The 16,649-nt window shown below is 40.8% G+C and overlaps 2 protein-coding genes across 3 annotated transcripts; both read right to left on the minus strand.

Annotated features, from left to right (window-relative positions):
• Nucleotides 1–1,814: 1,814 nt before the first annotated feature.
• On the minus strand, nt 1,815–6,442 carry LOC102705962 (glucan endo-1,3-beta-glucosidase-like). Its single transcript, XM_040529077.1, has 3 exons — nt 5,246–6,442; nt 2,448–2,751; nt 1,815–2,310 (listed from the first exon to the last, which is right to left on the minus strand). The coding sequence occupies exons 1-3, from the start codon at nt 6,329–6,331 to the stop codon at nt 2,282–2,284; spliced, it is 1,419 nt and encodes a 472-aa protein (XP_040385011.1). The 5' UTR covers nt 6,332–6,442; the 3' UTR covers nt 1,815–2,281.
• Nucleotides 6,443–11,227: 4,785 nt separating this feature from the next.
• On the minus strand, nt 11,228–16,634 carry LOC102706239 (serine/arginine-rich SC35-like splicing factor SCL30). Of its 2 annotated transcripts, XM_006663625.3 has the most exons (13): nt 16,545–16,634; nt 16,207–16,350; nt 16,049–16,126; nt 15,100–15,264; nt 14,885–15,016; nt 13,909–13,976; nt 13,771–13,837; nt 13,523–13,690; nt 12,947–13,014; nt 12,810–12,876; nt 12,571–12,738; nt 11,977–12,044; nt 11,228–11,906 (listed from the first exon to the last, which is right to left on the minus strand). In XM_006663625.3, the coding sequence occupies exons 2-13, from the start codon at nt 16,338–16,340 to the stop codon at nt 11,845–11,847; spliced, it is 1,245 nt and encodes a 414-aa protein (XP_006663688.1). In that variant the 5' UTR covers nt 16,341–16,350; nt 16,545–16,634; the 3' UTR covers nt 11,228–11,844. The 2 variants fall into 2 exon arrangements, with proteins under 2 accessions (XP_006663688.1, XP_015697876.1); XM_015842390.2 differs by lacking the exon at nt 16,545–16,634 and having other exon boundaries at nt 11,229–11,906; nt 12,945–13,014; nt 13,523–13,685; nt 16,207–16,289.
• Nucleotides 16,635–16,649: the final 15 nt, after the last annotated feature.

Here is a 16,649-nt window from a genome sequence, read left to right on the forward strand (position 1 = left end):
CTTATACTTAAAAGACATATAAATTGACATATAATAGTGTTTTTTTAATATACTTAAATAACGTTCCTGGTTCATTGAGGCGGGGGAAGAGAAGTCAACTACGCATTGTTGCTTTTGCAGAGAGCAGCCACATTTTGACACTGACGTGAATAACTCTATTCAGAAAAAAAAAACTTCATGTAAAGGAATTTTGAGAGGGCAATCTATTGTTATTAGGCCTCAATTCACTTTAGAAAACTTAAATGTAAGAATTAGGCACGTAATAGGAGAATTTTTAGCCATTATTGTGGTTACTTTTGGAATTTCCTCAGAAAATTTCTGCCATATATAGTATTCCAAAAGTCGCCATCAATATGGAGATTAAAATTCGTGTGGCCAAAATCAAAATCAAATGCTGTACATACAGAAAATATCGCTTTCAGAATATGATTCATCACCGGGGATGGCCATTGGACGAGCGATAACTTGTATTGACAAATTCCAGACGATAGCCTATAGCATCGTGACAAGCAGCAACGTCGTGTTATACGCTTCTTGGCATCAACCAAAAGTCCTATAAAAAGCGAGGACCTGAAGGCTACGCATTGTGCTCATAATTAATCTCAAAGCTTAGCTAGCTCTTCTTCTCCTTGATTTTGCTTGAGCTTAATTCCAAGATGTCTTGCAGTTGTGGATCTAGCTGCAGCTGCGGCTCAAACTGCACCTGCGGGTATATACTTTCTGCTCCTTTTTCACTTACTGATTCGTTCTTAATTTGTAGCTTGTGACGGTGGTCGAATAATAATTGCAGGAAGAAGTACCCAGACCTGGAAGAGAAGAGCAGCAGCAGCCAGAGCAGCGTCGTGCTGGGCGTGGCGCCGGAGAAGAAGGCGCAGTTTGAGGCGGCGGCCGAGTCCGGCGAGACCGCCCATGGCTGCGGCTGCGGCTCCAACTGCAAGTGCAACCCTTGCAACTGTTAAGACACCTGCCTGCATCTATGATCTATCTGCCTGCCTATCCGCTATATTGTGAGATGAAGAATAAGCAAGACCTTAATTATTAGTGGTTTGGTTATTGCTTGACCAATATGGTGTGCATGTGCAGTATACTGGCCATGCATGTATGTGTAGCTTGTGACACTAGCAGCTATGTTATTGGTTTCCTTATGATGTATGCATGTGTGTCTGTAATTGCCTACCCGAAGTGATGAATGAATATGTTAAACTGGTTTAATTCTCTTTGCATATGTAGATATCTACAACCTCTGTCTCAGTACAAAGATTTGCTTTAGTCCAACAAAACATAACTTGAGGTAGCATTCTGGTTGATCGGCGTCAAGCTATCCCATGACAGCCAAAAGTTAGATTCTTTGGTTACACAAAAGTACTAAAGCAATCACCTTGAACGAAAAAAGGGGGGAACACTAGTGGTTTTCTTGCCCATGATGCATCATGATCTGATGCACATCCTTTTGTAACTCTAATCAACTCATGGGATCAGCAATTAGGCTGTCTGTCTGGTTTGCAGATAAGTATGTTTTGGCCTTTCTCTGTTCCTTTAACATGGTACTGGGGTGGATATCAAAACCTTCGTCAGTTTCAGTGTTGATTTAAACATTACCGCCAGCTGATTCTGTTTCAGTGTTTCAGGCACCGATTGATACACCCTAATTATATTTCTGAACCTGTAGATCGCTGCGAAGCTATGCAGTGAAAGAAGGGCTTGAGAGGTAGTAGGGTAAACGCTAAGTTGACACCAAAAAGGCTTTAGTTCAGTTCGGGCATATAAATAGCAAGCTTTGATCGTCACAGATGTAAACATAAAAATGACAGAAATGACCAATGCAAAAGACTTGCAGAAGCAGGCTGCAAGCCTCCTACCCTCTGTACATTCAAACATGGGAAACAAAAGGAGTAGCATCAACGAGACTGAGGCTCCATTTCTTTTATATTCCTACATAGAATAGAATGGAATGATAAGGTAAGCACAAATACTTCACTACACAGCAAAAAAAGAATTGCGGTATCGCCAAACACAAGCTAGAACTGACTGGTAATGGAAATGGATACACAATCGAATAATATATAGGCTCTTCCCCCTGTGCTAAGGGGAGCATAATGAATATGATCAACTAGTAGCTCTTCTAAGGAAGAAGCATTGTTGCTGTCAGACATGAGTAGAGAAAAATGTGGCGCAAGCCAGGCAGTATCGGCAACACTCCAGCGCTGCCGTGACTCAACCCTGGAGGTGGACTCGAAGCTGGTGCCACTGCACCAGCACTGCCATAGCTTGCTGCGCCCCGTCAGGAGACGTATTTGCAACTTCCGTAGCCTGCCACAAAAGCATCATTTTCTCAATTATAATGAACTTTCCCAAAATATACTACATATGAGGAGGTCGTTTATTAAATTTTGGTGGAATGCTGATGGGTGCAGAACAGGAACGAAGTACAATTGTTTGCTACTTACTCGGGTCATTGGAGGTGACCACGCCGGTGCCCTTGAAGTCACAATCATAGTCGTGCCGGCCATTGGCCTGGTAGAAGGCATTCATCACAAATGCAGCATGGGACTGCACATTGTTCGGATCAAAGCACGCACCACCGCTTTGTATAGGTTTACAGTCAACATAGCCACATGCATAGTTGATGTTGTTCTGCAAATCAGTATCGCTCGCACCAGCCTTAGCAACACACCACTGCCCTCCACCAGATGGGGCAGGTTTTGGACTAGGGTTGGGTGATGGATTTGGCGCAGGGTTTGGGGCCCCAGACTGCAATGCAGAAAACATTACACAACAGGTAAGTCAAATGATGCAGGAATGAATCCAACTATCCAAGAACCAGGATGCCTAAATAAATAAGCAGTAACTGCAGTACCACACAGAACTGTGGACAATGGTAAACGGTAATGTAAATCCATTTTGGAACACATAACACCTCTTCAATCAAATTTTGTTTGCCTGTATGTAATAGATGACTAAATCCCTCTTATGTACATGTTAGTATGTTACTGATGCACTAGACAGCAAATACATGTTCTCAATATTCTGCACTGGCACCATCCAGAACAGGGTTTATTGGCCTGTCAAGACCAATTGTTTGCTTAAGATCGTTGGCTCACTAAATTGATCCAGTGATACAGCCCTGCCTTCTACACATGGTTCACTACTTTCCCTAAGTGTCACCAAAGGCAACTAACTAGCTAATTGGCTGCAAGAACAGAGGATAGCAACTTTTAGCAAGGCTCGAACGATAAAATGACAAATGCATGCACGTGGAAATCATGGGATGGGGGGACAGAGGTGACACCAGATGAAGCAAAGTTAGAAACGACACTGGCAGTCTGGCACACTGCTCCACTCAGCAAGCTCCATGTGTGATGATTGTACTTGCCAGTGTGAACTGACCATCCTACCTTTTGAGTTTGTTTTTAATTGAGCTTGAAATGAGAGGCAGACAGCATATTAATCCCTCGAGAAAAAGTAAAGATGAGGTACCAAACAGCTTGTATGGAGGTGGTATTTTATATACTACCTCTTAATTAATGAGTAGCTTACATGGATAAAATTAGAAGTAGCAACTGCCTCACTTATTAAACTAGCTCTAAGCTTGAAGGTAGCTTCCTAGAAGCACCAGACCACATTGGTACCTTCAAATCGATGCAAAGTTCAAACAAGAGGTACCAATAGGTACCAAACAGTTTGATTTCAGAATAGAAGGCGGAAGCTAAGCTACAGAGCCGCAGAACAATACGCTTACATCCACATCTGTTGCTTAGCAGCTGCAGTATGCACTAGGCTGTCCTAATGTACTATCTCAAAAGCACCATCTTGGTATGGATAAAAAAACTGGTGTAACACATGATATTTCATTGTATCATTCTCTTGGTTATTTGGTTCACCACAAAATCCTAAAACAAATTATACTTAAACCATGAGCCATACTAGCATTCAGATTTCTGAAACCAATAGGCTTTTAACCTATTACTCTACTACCTCCGTCCCATAATAACTTCATTTTTCCGATTCATGCGCCTAAACATTTGACCATTCGTCTTATTTGAAAAATTTGTACAAAAACTTTATAAAAATTAGTTATGCATAAAGTACTATTCATGTTTTACCATCTAGTAACAATAAAAATATTAATCGCAAAAAAATTTCAAATAAAACAAAGAGTCAAAACATTATATCTAAAAACTAAAAAATAAACTTAATATGGGACAGAGGTAGTAGTAGTACTAAGTTCATCGATCTCATCCTCTATCCTACAAATAGAGGATGAAAGGTAAAAATTGAACTCCAGCAGAACATCCATCTCACTCTCTATTTTTGAATGTCATCCATATTTGGAGAGAGAGTCTCTATATTTGGATGTTCTCTCTACATCCTCCAAAAAAATATGTAGGATGTTATACATGGATGATCTGTTGAAGTACAAATAAATATGGAGGATAAAAATGTTTTAGATGATCATCTAAATAAAGATATAGATGACCAAATTTAAATGATCCGCTAAGGATGCTTCAGTCGATAACATGGTAGATAGGTGAGTAGTATGCAAAAAAGTTGAGAATCTCGGGCGACAGAAGTGTAGCACTTGAGCACATATTGCTAGCATGTGCATCTAGATCTTAAGCAGAGGTTTGCAGCGGTCCCAATAGCATATAAAAAAAATGCAGACGTGTCCAAAGGCTTCGCCACATGGGCTATCACCCCTGGATTCATCGAGAAAAGCAACCTGTTGCGGCAAGCATTCTTTGAACAAACAGATCATCTGATGAGATAAGGAGCAAAAGTTGGAACCGGAAACAGCTCTTTCCAGAGGGGTCGGCCCATACCCCATCTCCACATCTTTGACAATGCAGTGTGAACAACCAAAATCCGCATGGTCACGGTCACACGGAGAGTGGCCGTAAGCAAGGACCGGCTTAGATCAGCAAAGCGTGTAAAAGACCAATCAAAGTGATCATGCTGCCCTGCCATATGAGTTAAAAATTGGTCTGCTAAAGCTATGCGAATCTAGTTATTATTATTCTTTCTCCCCTCCTGAAGAAAAGAAACCGCACTGATCTTTTTTTTAAAAAAAAATGCATCTTTAAGTAACACAAGATGATGTTAATCTGGGTAATCTCCCCCAAAAAAGACTTTTTTTTCCTGTTAAACTGTATATATGTCCGGGTGGGTAATTTCAGAAAGACAACAAAATCAATTTCCTAATCCAATCAAATGAAATCAAATCAGGGAGTGAAAGATGGTTACGTACGTCGGATTGGCGGAGGAGGCCGAGGTCGTAGATGGGGGTGAAGTCGGGGTTGAGGATGCCGAAGTGCTTCTCGGCGATGGGCCCTGGCTTCTGGTTCTCGTCGAAGAGGGAGAAGATGTATGTCTCGAACTTGCGGTTGGGCATGAGCGGCGTCCCCTTGCCGCTGCTGACGACGCGTAGCATCCCCTCGTTGAAGTCCCTGGCCTCGTCGACGCCGACGCCGAGCTGGCCGGGGTCGGCCTGCGTGGGCCAGCCGGCCTCCCCGACGGCGATGGGGACGTCGCCGTAGCCGAGGCGCTTCATGGCGGTGTAGATGGCGTCCATCTGGGCGTCGAACATGGAGGTGTAGTTGAGCTTGGTGTTGGGGTCGTAGACGCCGCGGTTGGGGCGGAAGAGCGCGTAGTTGAGCGTCTGGTTGTTGTAGCTGAAGTAGGGGTAGGGGTTGACCATGAAGGGCGAGCCGGTGTCGCGGTGGAACTGGAGCATCGGCGGGAAGAGCTTGGTGTCGTAGGCGGGGCGGAAGCGGGCGTTGGAGGGGATCCCGTCGGAGGGGGCGAGGATGCCGAGGTAGTGCGGGGTGGTGACGCGGACACCGGTGAGGCCCTCGAGGGTGAGGGCCTGGGCGAGGCGGCGCATGGCGGGGAGGAGGGAGACGACGAGGTTGGGGTCGGGGGAGAGGAGGATCTCGTTGCCGGCGAGGAGGAGGGAGACGTTGGTGGCGGGGACGAAGGGGGAGAGGTTGGCGCGGACCCAGGAGCGGGCGGCGTCGAGGCCGGTGGTCTTGTCGGCGAGGGAAGGGAGGGCGGAGTTGGGGAGGGAGACGGCGAGGGAGATGCCGGTGTTGGCGAAGGCGGAGATGAAGGCCGGGTTGGCGTCGAAGAGCTTGACGCGGTCGATGGTGGTGTGGGCGGCGAGGAAGGTGGCGACGTCCTTGGGCGGAGGGAGGTTGTCGGCGTTGGCGCCGTAGTTGACGCCGACGGCCATGGAAGGCAGCACCGCCTGCGCCGCCGGCGAGGCGAGGAGGAGGAGGAAGAGGAAGAGCAGCATAATAGTGGTATTGGGTTTCTTCGTAGGTGGGTTTCTCATCTCATCTCATCTCATCGCTTCGCTTCGCTTTGCTTTTGAGTGGATTTCAAACTCGACCACGCTCCTCTCCTCTCCTCTTCTCTTCTCTTGCTAACACACACTGACACACAGAGACGAGAGTAGTGTGTTTTTAAGAGCAAGTTCAATGGTACAGTATACTGATAGCTCTAATTCATTTATAGTCAATCTAATAACCAATTATCTATAAAACATCAACATATGTCTCACATGTCATAAATACATGTTATCTTAGAGCCGGTGTACAACTGGCTAACCTCTCTTCTCTATCTTTTTATCACTTTAAAATATGGTTATAACTGATTTATAGCCCGCTATTATACTGCTCTAATTTATGATGAATAAAATAATGAATTAATTTAATGGCGGTTTGGTAAACATGCCGATGCGATAACAATAACAATAGGCCAGGTGTTCAACCCAGCGGGTTCCCAGCCGACCGTTACTGCCTCCTTCCTCCCCACTTCCCCCCACTCCTGATTACCTTTTCCCATATTTCTCGGCTACAGAGACTTTCTATACGATTCTTTCAAGATAGTAAGGCCCGTTTAGTTCCGAAAATTTTCATCCAAAAACATCACATCAAATCTTTAGACATCTAAATAAAGTATTAAATATAGATAAATCAAAAAACTAATTACATATTTATGTAAGAAATCGTGAGACAAATCTTTTAAACCTAATTAGTATATGATTAGTCATAAGTGCTACAGTAACCTATATGCGCTAATGACGGATTAATTAGACCCAAAAGATCCGTCTCGTGGTTTCCATGCCAGCTGTGAAATTCGTTTTTTCATTCTTGTCCAAAAACCTTTTCCGACATCCGGTCAAATGTCTGATGTGACACGCAGAAATTTTCATTTCACCAACTAAACACCCCCGAGCCCATGTTTCAAATCTTTTTCCAAAAACATCTTTGGATATCTAAATAGAATATTAAATATAGATGAGACAAAAAAACTAATTACACAGTTATGATAGAAATCGTTTTAAGAATCTTTTAAACCTAATTAATTCATTATTAGTCAAAAGTGCTACAGTAATCCACATGTGTTAATGCCAGATTAATTAGACTCAAAAGATTTGTCTTGCAGTTTCTAGGCAAGCGTGAAATTCATTTTTTCATTTGTGTCCGAAAACCTCAAGTCAAACGTATGACGTGACATACAAAAATTTTTATTTCCCTAATTAAAATTTGTATTTTTAGTCGTTAACTCATTCGTTACTATCTCTAAACAAATACCCACTCCGATTAATATTTTTATTTTTATTAGATAATAATAAAACATGAATTATACTTTATATATGACTAATTCTTTTAATTTATTTTAAAATCAAATAAGACTTAAATGTTGAAAACTAAAAAAATTGTTTCCTTTTTTAAAAATAAAATAAGACTATCTCTAAAAAATACCATTTATTTTACTAAATTCTGAACAATTATTTATTACTTTATGTATTTCTAATATATTTTTCTTGCTCTTCGTAAACTCCAATACAAGAATTACTCGGAAATAAACTTATTTTTAAACAAGCTCAAAGACCCAAAATAATTTTATTTAAGACAGAGGTAGTATTTTTTGTAGTATAAAAGATTTTCACTATCCATATAAATATATATAGCCTAAATCCCTTAATTTTTTTTATACAACATGACTTAAGTCATGTTTCGTCAACGTGATATTTTAGTATTTGTCACTCTTATGTATAACAACTAAATTATATGTCTATTACACGTGGATTCTAGCTCTTAGGTGATGGATTGTTAAACTAGCTGTATATGTCACAAATAATAGAATGTCCCGATTTTCTTTTAGCAAGTTATTTGGTTCACCTTTTGAATTTAACCAAACTAAACCTATTCTAATTTTTTTTGATTGTTTAAATGAGAATTTTTGAAAGAGATCATCCAAATCACCGAGTTCGTCGTAAGCCTAAGGTCTCCTTCAGCCTGTACGCATCAAGAAACGGATGTTTTTCATATGTAAAAGTAAAAAACACGTGTAATGTATTCCACGAAGATCTAAAAAAATTGTAATGAATTATCCACAAGGAATTTGAAACAGATATTTTCTTATATGATTACACACAACAGATACACATATAACACGAAAAATGTGCTCTCTAATTGTATAGTTTAAAGAGATAGGGACCAATGTGACAACTCCAGCCTCATTGAAATCCTATTAAAAACAACTTAACGTGTGTGTAATATTTATAGGCACAATTATTTAATGCAAAATAAGTGAACATATAATTAAATCTATGAAAAAGACCTTGCCATATTTTTCGTGGAGTAAAAGTACATGGGCGTCCCTAACGTGTATGATCGTGTATGATTGTACTATCTAGGTATATGAACTCTCAAAATACGTTTCAGTACCCTAAACTTGTCACGGATGCCATATATTCATATGTCCTCACGGTGATGTACTACAGTGAATCCCCATGGACTTCTTCCTCTTAAGTGGTGCCACATGATATCTACTAACTTTGTCCTAAAATGTAATCATTTTTGAGTTGTTTAGTAAGGGTTAATGTTAAGAAAAAAATTATGATGTCATTTAATAAATGACAAATGAATGAGGTGGAAGGATAGGTGAGAGGTAAAATACGAAAAATTTTAAATAAGAAGTAATTAATATGACTATTAGTGCTATGAATAGTATCATAAATAGATACATTTGTATAAGATATAAAATCTAAAAATATTTATATTTAGAATGGGGATACATGATTACAACCATTGAAGAATTAAAAACATATACGATACGAATAATATGTCAGTCGTAATTATACTATAAAAACTAAAATAATTTGTGGGAGTCATACGGAGAAAAATAAAATTTAAAAACACATCCCTACTCCCTCCCTCCTCTTTCTTATATGATATGTAGCCAGTAGCCGCTAGTATGTCGTGGCATGCCACGTTAGCACACAAGGTTGAGTTGAGAGATGTGGGGGTGTTTAGGTAGGAAAAAAAATTAGGTGTCACGTCAGATGTTTGATCGGATATCGTAAGGGGTTTGTGAATACGAATAAAAAAAATTTTACAGCTCACCTGGAAACCACGAGACAAATCTTTTTAACCTAATTAATCTGTCATTAGAGCAAGGCTAATAATATAGGCAGCAAGTTAACTATAAAACTCTTTGTAGCCTTCTTATAGCCCACCCATATAGCGATTAGCTCTTTATCATCAATGCAGGTCCCACTGGTCTCTCTCACAAAGCTTTTTGGTTTTGTGCCTGAGCTGGCTATAAGCTCACAGCCCGTTTCTCCTCTCTCTCATTCTCTCTCCTTCAGCTCAGCATTTAGCTAGCTTATAACCTGCTATTATACTTGCTCTTAGCACATTGGATTACTATAGCACTTATGACTAATCATGCACTAATTAGGATCAAAAGATTTGTCTTACGATTTCTCCCATAAATATGCAATCCATTTTTTTATCTATATTTAATGTTCCATTTAAATGTTTAAAGAACCGATGTGATGTTTTTTGAAAAAAATTGGAAACTAAACCGGAACCGTAGTTGATATATTCTGACAAGTTCTAACACTGGCTTTACATTTTACACATTTTTATATGTGAAGTGTAACATTTACTGCTCCTGTTAATTTCTCCCATGTACTGATTTTTGAAAAACAGTTTTTAGAAAATGTGGGTGGTAAGAGATGAGTTTGAATGCACTGTCATTATGTTAGTGTTATTGCGTTCTTCTACGTACCGATATATCAGTAAGTATAGTGGCATTATTGTTGTGGTAGATGACGTAAATCTGTAAAAGAGAGTGTGCAGCAGTTGTTTTAAAGGGTTAATTAGATTCATGCCCTTCTAAATTAGTCAGTTTTGAAATATGCCATTACTATTTGACTAATCGTAATAATGGCATTATAATTTTAGAATTATTCGAAATATGTCACTCTGTGCCCTTTTGGTGTATTTTTTAAAGAAAATTAGACCATATTGACCCTATGTAGGTGGAAAAGGTAATTTGGTCCAAAAATGACATATCTGAATATCTGAAATAGTTATAGAATTATAATGACATCTTTACAATTAGTCGAATAATAATGGTATATTTTAAAACAGGCAAAATTATAATGGCATAAATCTAATAATCGTTTGTACTACGAAAGGGTCTGTAGCCTAGTGGTTGCAAATGCCTCAGTAGCACTTGAGATCTTGGGTTCGACTCTTTCGTTGGAGCGAATTACGTCCTTAGAGAGGAGAGTGTGCGTACGTTATACTGTATTAAAAAAAATTAATCGTTTGTACTGGTATTATAGTCCCACTTATTAAAAAAAATTAATCGTTTGTACTGGTATTATAGTCCCACTTGGTGCAGTAACCGTTACAGTGAAGAGAGGACTTTTTTCTTTGAACATGAGGAGATCAGAAGCACGTAGGATTAAACTGGAAAGGCTGTGGAATTGTGGGGTTATGTGAGGAAAAGCGCGCATCTGGAGGAGGTTGTTGCTTCGAGGAAAAGAAACTAGCCAGAGGAAGAAAGGGAGGATTCCTCCAGTGGAGGAAAGGAACGTAACGTTACGGTCGCCATGCCATGTCTTCCGTAATTTATGAATGATGAATAGACGACGGAGAAACAGGAACATGTCCCGTGCGTGCACCGCAGGTCTGCAGCTAACTAATAGCTTTAGAAATTAACGTATATAAGCATACTACACCATTCAGATTTGATCTCTCTCTCCTACACATATAGACTATAGTAGCTCATGTTATGGAGCACATCCATACGTGGTACACTTTTTCTCCCATACTTTTTCGTCTAAACATTGTCGCTATCGTAGTAAAGCATGATAATTAAAAGTGGAGCGCTGTGGTGTGCAATGAAGCGTGGGGAAAAAAAAATCTTTCGTCCGACGAAAGAAAAAAAAAACCCTACAATTACACTAGTCAAAGTACTACTGTACCTACTATATACATGTCAACCACTAACAACCTCAAAAACACCATTTCTCGTGCAAACATATTATTCTCACTACTAGTAGTACTATATGACATGTAATTCTGTCACCAGCCAAAATGATTCTGTCACGCCATGCATTTTGCTTCAAAAAGCTGCACAATACATCATCTCGATATGCTTGCTCCATTTTCACACACTAAAATGCATGTGACCAAAACCCACAGCAAGGCTAAAAGCACAATTTAGCAAACACATTCTAACCAAGCTATGCCCACCATTTCATTAAAAAGAAAAAAAAACTATCTGGCAGAGAACTATTCAAACTATGGCACATATACACTACACATGGTATACACCAACTAAGATGAAATTACCCCAAAAAAAATCCTTAAAGTACGAAGATATTACTTCCCGAGTTATATAACACGATTGCACCTGACACATGTAACAGCAGTTCAGGAGCCCAACTTACTCATCATTGACCGATGACAGCAACACGCCGATCAGCATAATCAGGAGTACAATGTCATTAAGGAGAAATGTTCATTGTGTGGCACATCATGAACGGCCACGGAGTTTAGGAGAGCGGGAGCACGAGTATGAATGGCAATGAGATCGTCCTGCAGGAAACATAGCAACTTGTCAACATTCAAGGATGAGGAAGCCCAGACGCTATGCCTGACCACGCACCTGGAGGGGATGGCCGGGGTGTCCTATCCAGCGCCCAGCATCGCTCACTATCAGGTGCCGGCGGTGTTCTGTCAACACAGCATACAATGCTACGCTTACACATGTACAACAAACAGACATCGGAGACATGGCCAGCATATCAATAATTCTCAACTAAATGGGCGCGCATGGTACCATCTGTTACACTGTTACCAGTAACAAGTTAACAATCAACCTCAAACACAATGCGACTTACCTCTAGGGATAATAAGAATTCAAGGTACTACAATGGATGAAGCCAACACCAGACATCAAGGCTAAAATTAGACCCTAACCAAGCTACGAACTGGACCTTATACATACACTATTGCCCAGGGAAATATTGACTTTGCATATGCCCACTCAGTTACTGCACTACACAAACTTATGCTGTACACATGGTATACACCAATACAAAATAATAATCCACAAGGTATTGACATTTTGAGCGGTGACTAGGCAACATGACAAAAAAAGAGGCCCTAAAAAGATAATCGGTGTGGGATCCAAATACAACGTTATATACAACAAAATTAAACTAGACACATATAGCAGCAGAGAAAGCGCAGAACTTACTCATCATAACCAATGTCAGCATCCCGGCGATCATTGTATTGGGGAGTATAGGATCTGCGGTTCTGATCATGTTCTTTAGCTTGTCCTGATGATTTTGTTTGGTGCTTCTCCTCTCTCTCTGGGGAAGCAGACCAGTGATATTGCCTTCCTTGGGCAGGAGAGCATGACCTACAGTGTGAATAAGGTCATTAAGGAAAATTGTTCGGTGTCCAGAATATCATGAAGATCCACGGGCATACCGTGATCTAGCATGGTCACGGAGTTCAGGAGAGCGGGAACGTGAGTACGAATGACAACGAGACCGTCCTGTGGGAAACAGAGCAACCTGTCAATATTCAAAGATAACGAAACCCATCCACTGGTCCTGACAGCACACCTGGAGGGGATGGCCGGGGTGACCTGCCCAACGCCCAGCATCGCTCACTATCAGGTGCTGGAGGCGTCCTATCAACACAATATACAATGATACTATTACATGTAGAAAAAATGGGCATCCAAAACATGCAGCATAGCAACAATTTTAAACTAAACACGCATGCATGATACCATCTGTTACCAGTAATAAGTCAACACCAACCTCAAAGACAATGTCATTTAGGCATACAACAAGCAAAGCAAGCGCACATCACATTGTTCAAAGAATAACAGGAATTGTATATGCAACAAACTACAAGTGAACTCTATGGAGATCAAGAATTCAAGCTATTATAATGGATGAGGCCAACACCAGACAAGAAGGCTAAAATTAGATAGCAAAGAGATTCTAACCAAGCTATGAACTGGAGCTCATAAATACAATATTGCCTTTGTGTATGCCCATTGTCAATTTGAGCTGACTAGTCAACAGGAAAAAAAAGGGTACAGGATCCAAATACAACAACATTACTTGAAATCATATATATATCAAGATTACACCAGAGAAATTTAGTAGCAGTGCAGGAACAGAACTTACACATCATGGCCATTGTCAGCAGCCAGGCAATCGTTATAGTCAGGAGTATCAGATCTGCACTTCTCATCATGTTCTTTAGCTTGTCCTGGTGATTTTGTTTGGTGTTCATCCTTTCTCTGTGGGGAAGTAGAGTGGTGAGCTCGCCTTACTGGAGCAGGAGAGCCTGACCTACAGTGTGAATAAGAATATAAGATAGTTAAAGGAAAAGGTTCATTGTGGATAATTTCATGAAGATCCAACCGGCATACCGTGATCTAGCATGGAAATGGAGGCAAGGAGAGCGGGAACGTGAGTATGAATGACAACAAGACCACCCTGAAGGAAACATAGCAACTCGTCAATATTCAAAGATTAGGAAAACCTATCTACTAGTCCTGACTGCTCACCTGAAGGGGGTGGCCGAGGTGACCTACCAAGAGCCCAGGATCGCTCACCATCAGAAGCCGGTGGTGTCCTGTCAATAAAACATACGACGTTACTATTACAAACTGAATTCACGAAATCTTATCATAATTTATGCATGTGCAACAAATGAACATCCAAAAGATGACCAGCATCTCAGTAGTTCTAAACTAAACAGGAACGCATGATACCATCTGTTACCAGTAGCATGTTAACAACCAACCTCAAAACAGAACATCATTTAGGCATACAATCACAGCAGCACATAGCATACTATTCCAATAAAAAGGAAATCGTATACGCAAGCAAATACGACTTACCTCAACTCTAGGTAGATCAAGAATTAAGACATTTTTCTCACCAAAAAAAAAAAACACTAACATCAGTGTCTTTTACCCTCCAGGTGATAATGAACTGTACAAAAGGCTATGATATTGATATTTTGCTGATAGTATAGTGCATTCACTTCGAATGAACCAGCACCTAATATTGCTTGTAATCCTATCAGTGGTCAATGAATTCTTACAGTCATGCATCATGCTTCAAAAAGGCACAGCCATTTTGATAATTTTGACAGATGACAGAATGGCTAAGGTTACTGCAGTAGAAGGCTACAATTAAGTCACACAGACAGTATAAGATAAATACACCATTGGTTGAGGATATATAAAAGTATGCATATGTCCAGGGTTCCATCTGAAACTATCTGCGATCATGTGAGGGCAATTCGTTACTGGGCAAGACTTAAGTTGAATATACATGTATAGAGTAGTTAAAGTACCAATCCTCAATATATTGTTATTTTTGGCTGTGAGTGATGGGTGGACTGGTGGACAGGACAAAAGACTTATGGTGGTGTGATTAATCAGTATGGAACCCAAATACAACAACATTACTTCTGGAATATATTAACAAGATTACACATGACATGTGCAGCAGCAGCAAACAAGCAGAACTTACTCATCACGACTAATGCCAGCATACCGCCGATCATTATAGTCAGGAGTATAGGATCTGGGCTTCTCATCATGTCGTTTAGGCTGTCCTGGTGATTTTGTTCGGTGCTCTTCCTTTCTCTGTGGGGAATTACATCTGCAGAGCAACCGCTAGGATCATTTCATATGAAACACGGAAAGATCTTCCAAAACACTAGTGGCCTAGTGGGTGCAGCATACATGGCTCCAGTTCGTCTACGCATTTCTTCAGGTCTTTTCCGTGTGTCTGCAGCAAAAGCAACACCGATCTCACGTCCAGAAAGCATCTTACGGTCCATGTGATATCGCGCCTTAGAAGCATCAGAAGATTCAGCAAACTCCACAAAAGCAAATCCTCTTGGCTCCCTACATATGATGTAATAAAAATGTTGGATAAGTAAAACAATATATGCTATAAGATCAACAAATAATGAGTGCATATTCATCATATAGGATATGGTATGTGCTCTAATTAACACCAAAATTCCAGTTTCAGTGAACTTTCCATGATTCCTCATGAAGAACAGCCAATTAGTAACATTTTTCATCAAAATATGTAGCATGCCTCCAAGAAAGCAGTTAGGAGACCAAAGTCTTCTAGTATCTGGATTTCTTGCATAATGACATCTCCATAAAATGATTCACTTCAAGTTCCTCAAATGTTTCAAAAGTGACAAAAGTATCTGAAATCCACTTCTCTTCAATAAATCTTCTCATGGGAAGCCCCAGTAAAATCCACTTCTCTTCAGGAAATCAATTTGTCAACAAACCAAATCTCCTCTTCATAGAATAATTTTATTTGCACAATACTCTACCTCACCAAACAAGTGAACAGTTAGGACTGTGAAAGAGATCTTTAATAACCCTATTGCTTCTACTTACTTCAACACAACACAACCCTCATAATGGTGGGGCTTATCTAGATTTGTTAGGCTGATTCCACATGACAGAAGGTAGACATCTCAAAAGAAGATAGCACTTCTGGGTCTTCACTCTTGACGGCTGAGGCTGACCAGCAAGAGAAGACTTACCTCAAGAGACTTGGAAACGTGGCTGGCTCGGCATGTTTAAACCCAACCATATAGTATAGTATGGTATGATGAGGATAAACCAGATACAGGTAAGCAACAGATTAGCAACAATTTCTTACCCACTACGGTAGTGTCTTGGTAGATAAACATCCCGAATAGGACCAAACTTTTGAAATGGAACTCGGACGTCCTCAGGCCTGGAAAAAAATTACTATAATCAACAAAGGAGGAGGGTGATCTGAGTTGGGGTGCGGTGAGAAATTTCAAATTTGTATGCCTGCAGCGTAGCGGAAGGTTACTGACGAAGAGGCTTACGCCACCCTGCTCCTTGCCCCCTCCATGTCCAGTCCTTGGAGAGCTTCTTCCCCTGCTGCCATTCCCTCTCCTGTTCACGGGGCTGCGGCTCCTCATCGCTCTCTGACTGCACATAGCCATTGACAACGCCGTGAACGGCGGTAAGAGGATCGCAAAAACATCGGCATTCCATCTTGCAGTGAGAAGGTCGTGCGATTCGAGGAGCAGAGCGCACAACGGCGAAATCTTTCGTCCAGATAGTGAAAAGGAACAGAACAGGATAATGATAGACTGGAGCTGGAGGTTCGGGAAAACACGAACCGTATCTCTTCGCTCTACTTGCGACTTGCCAGACACCGGCACCGCCGCCGCTACCGGTGCCGGAGCCGGAGCTAGGGCACCCAAGACGCGCGCCGTGAGAGAAGA

This window comes from Oryza brachyantha, chromosome 11, assembly GCF_000231095.2.
Source record: "Oryza brachyantha chromosome 11, ObraRS2, whole genome shotgun sequence".
NCBI classification, from domain to species: Eukaryota; Viridiplantae; Streptophyta; class Magnoliopsida; order Poales; family Poaceae; genus Oryza; species Oryza brachyantha.

What these genes read in the sequence shown, in the direction of transcription:
- LOC102706239 (XM_006663625.3), bottom strand. Translation starts at nt 16,340, where the DNA reads ATGAGGAGCCGCAGCCCCGTGAACAGGAGAGGGAATGGCAGCAGGGGA. An exon ending in AACCTTCCGCTACGCTGCAG is followed by an intron (nt 16,127 to 16,206) that starts GCATACAAATTT and finishes ATTTTTTTCCAG; the next exon opens with GCCTGAGGACGTCCGAGTTC. An exon ending in GCTGACATTGGTTATGATGA is followed by an intron (nt 12,045 to 12,570) that starts GTAAGTTCTGCG and finishes CTGTGTTGACAG; the next exon opens with AACACCGCCGGCACCTGATA.
- LOC102705962 (XM_040529077.1), bottom strand. Translation starts at nt 6,331, where the DNA reads ATGAGAAACCCACCTACGAAGAAACCCAATACCACTATTATGCTGCTC. An exon ending in GCCTCCTCCGCCAATCCGAC is followed by an intron (nt 2,752 to 5,245) that starts GTACGTAACCAT and finishes TCTGCATTGCAG; the next exon opens with TCTGGGGCCCCAAACCCTGC. An exon ending in GGTCACCTCCAATGACCCGA is followed by an intron (nt 2,311 to 2,447) that starts GTAAGTAGCAAA and finishes CTTTTGTGGCAG; the next exon opens with GCTACGGAAGTTGCAAATAC.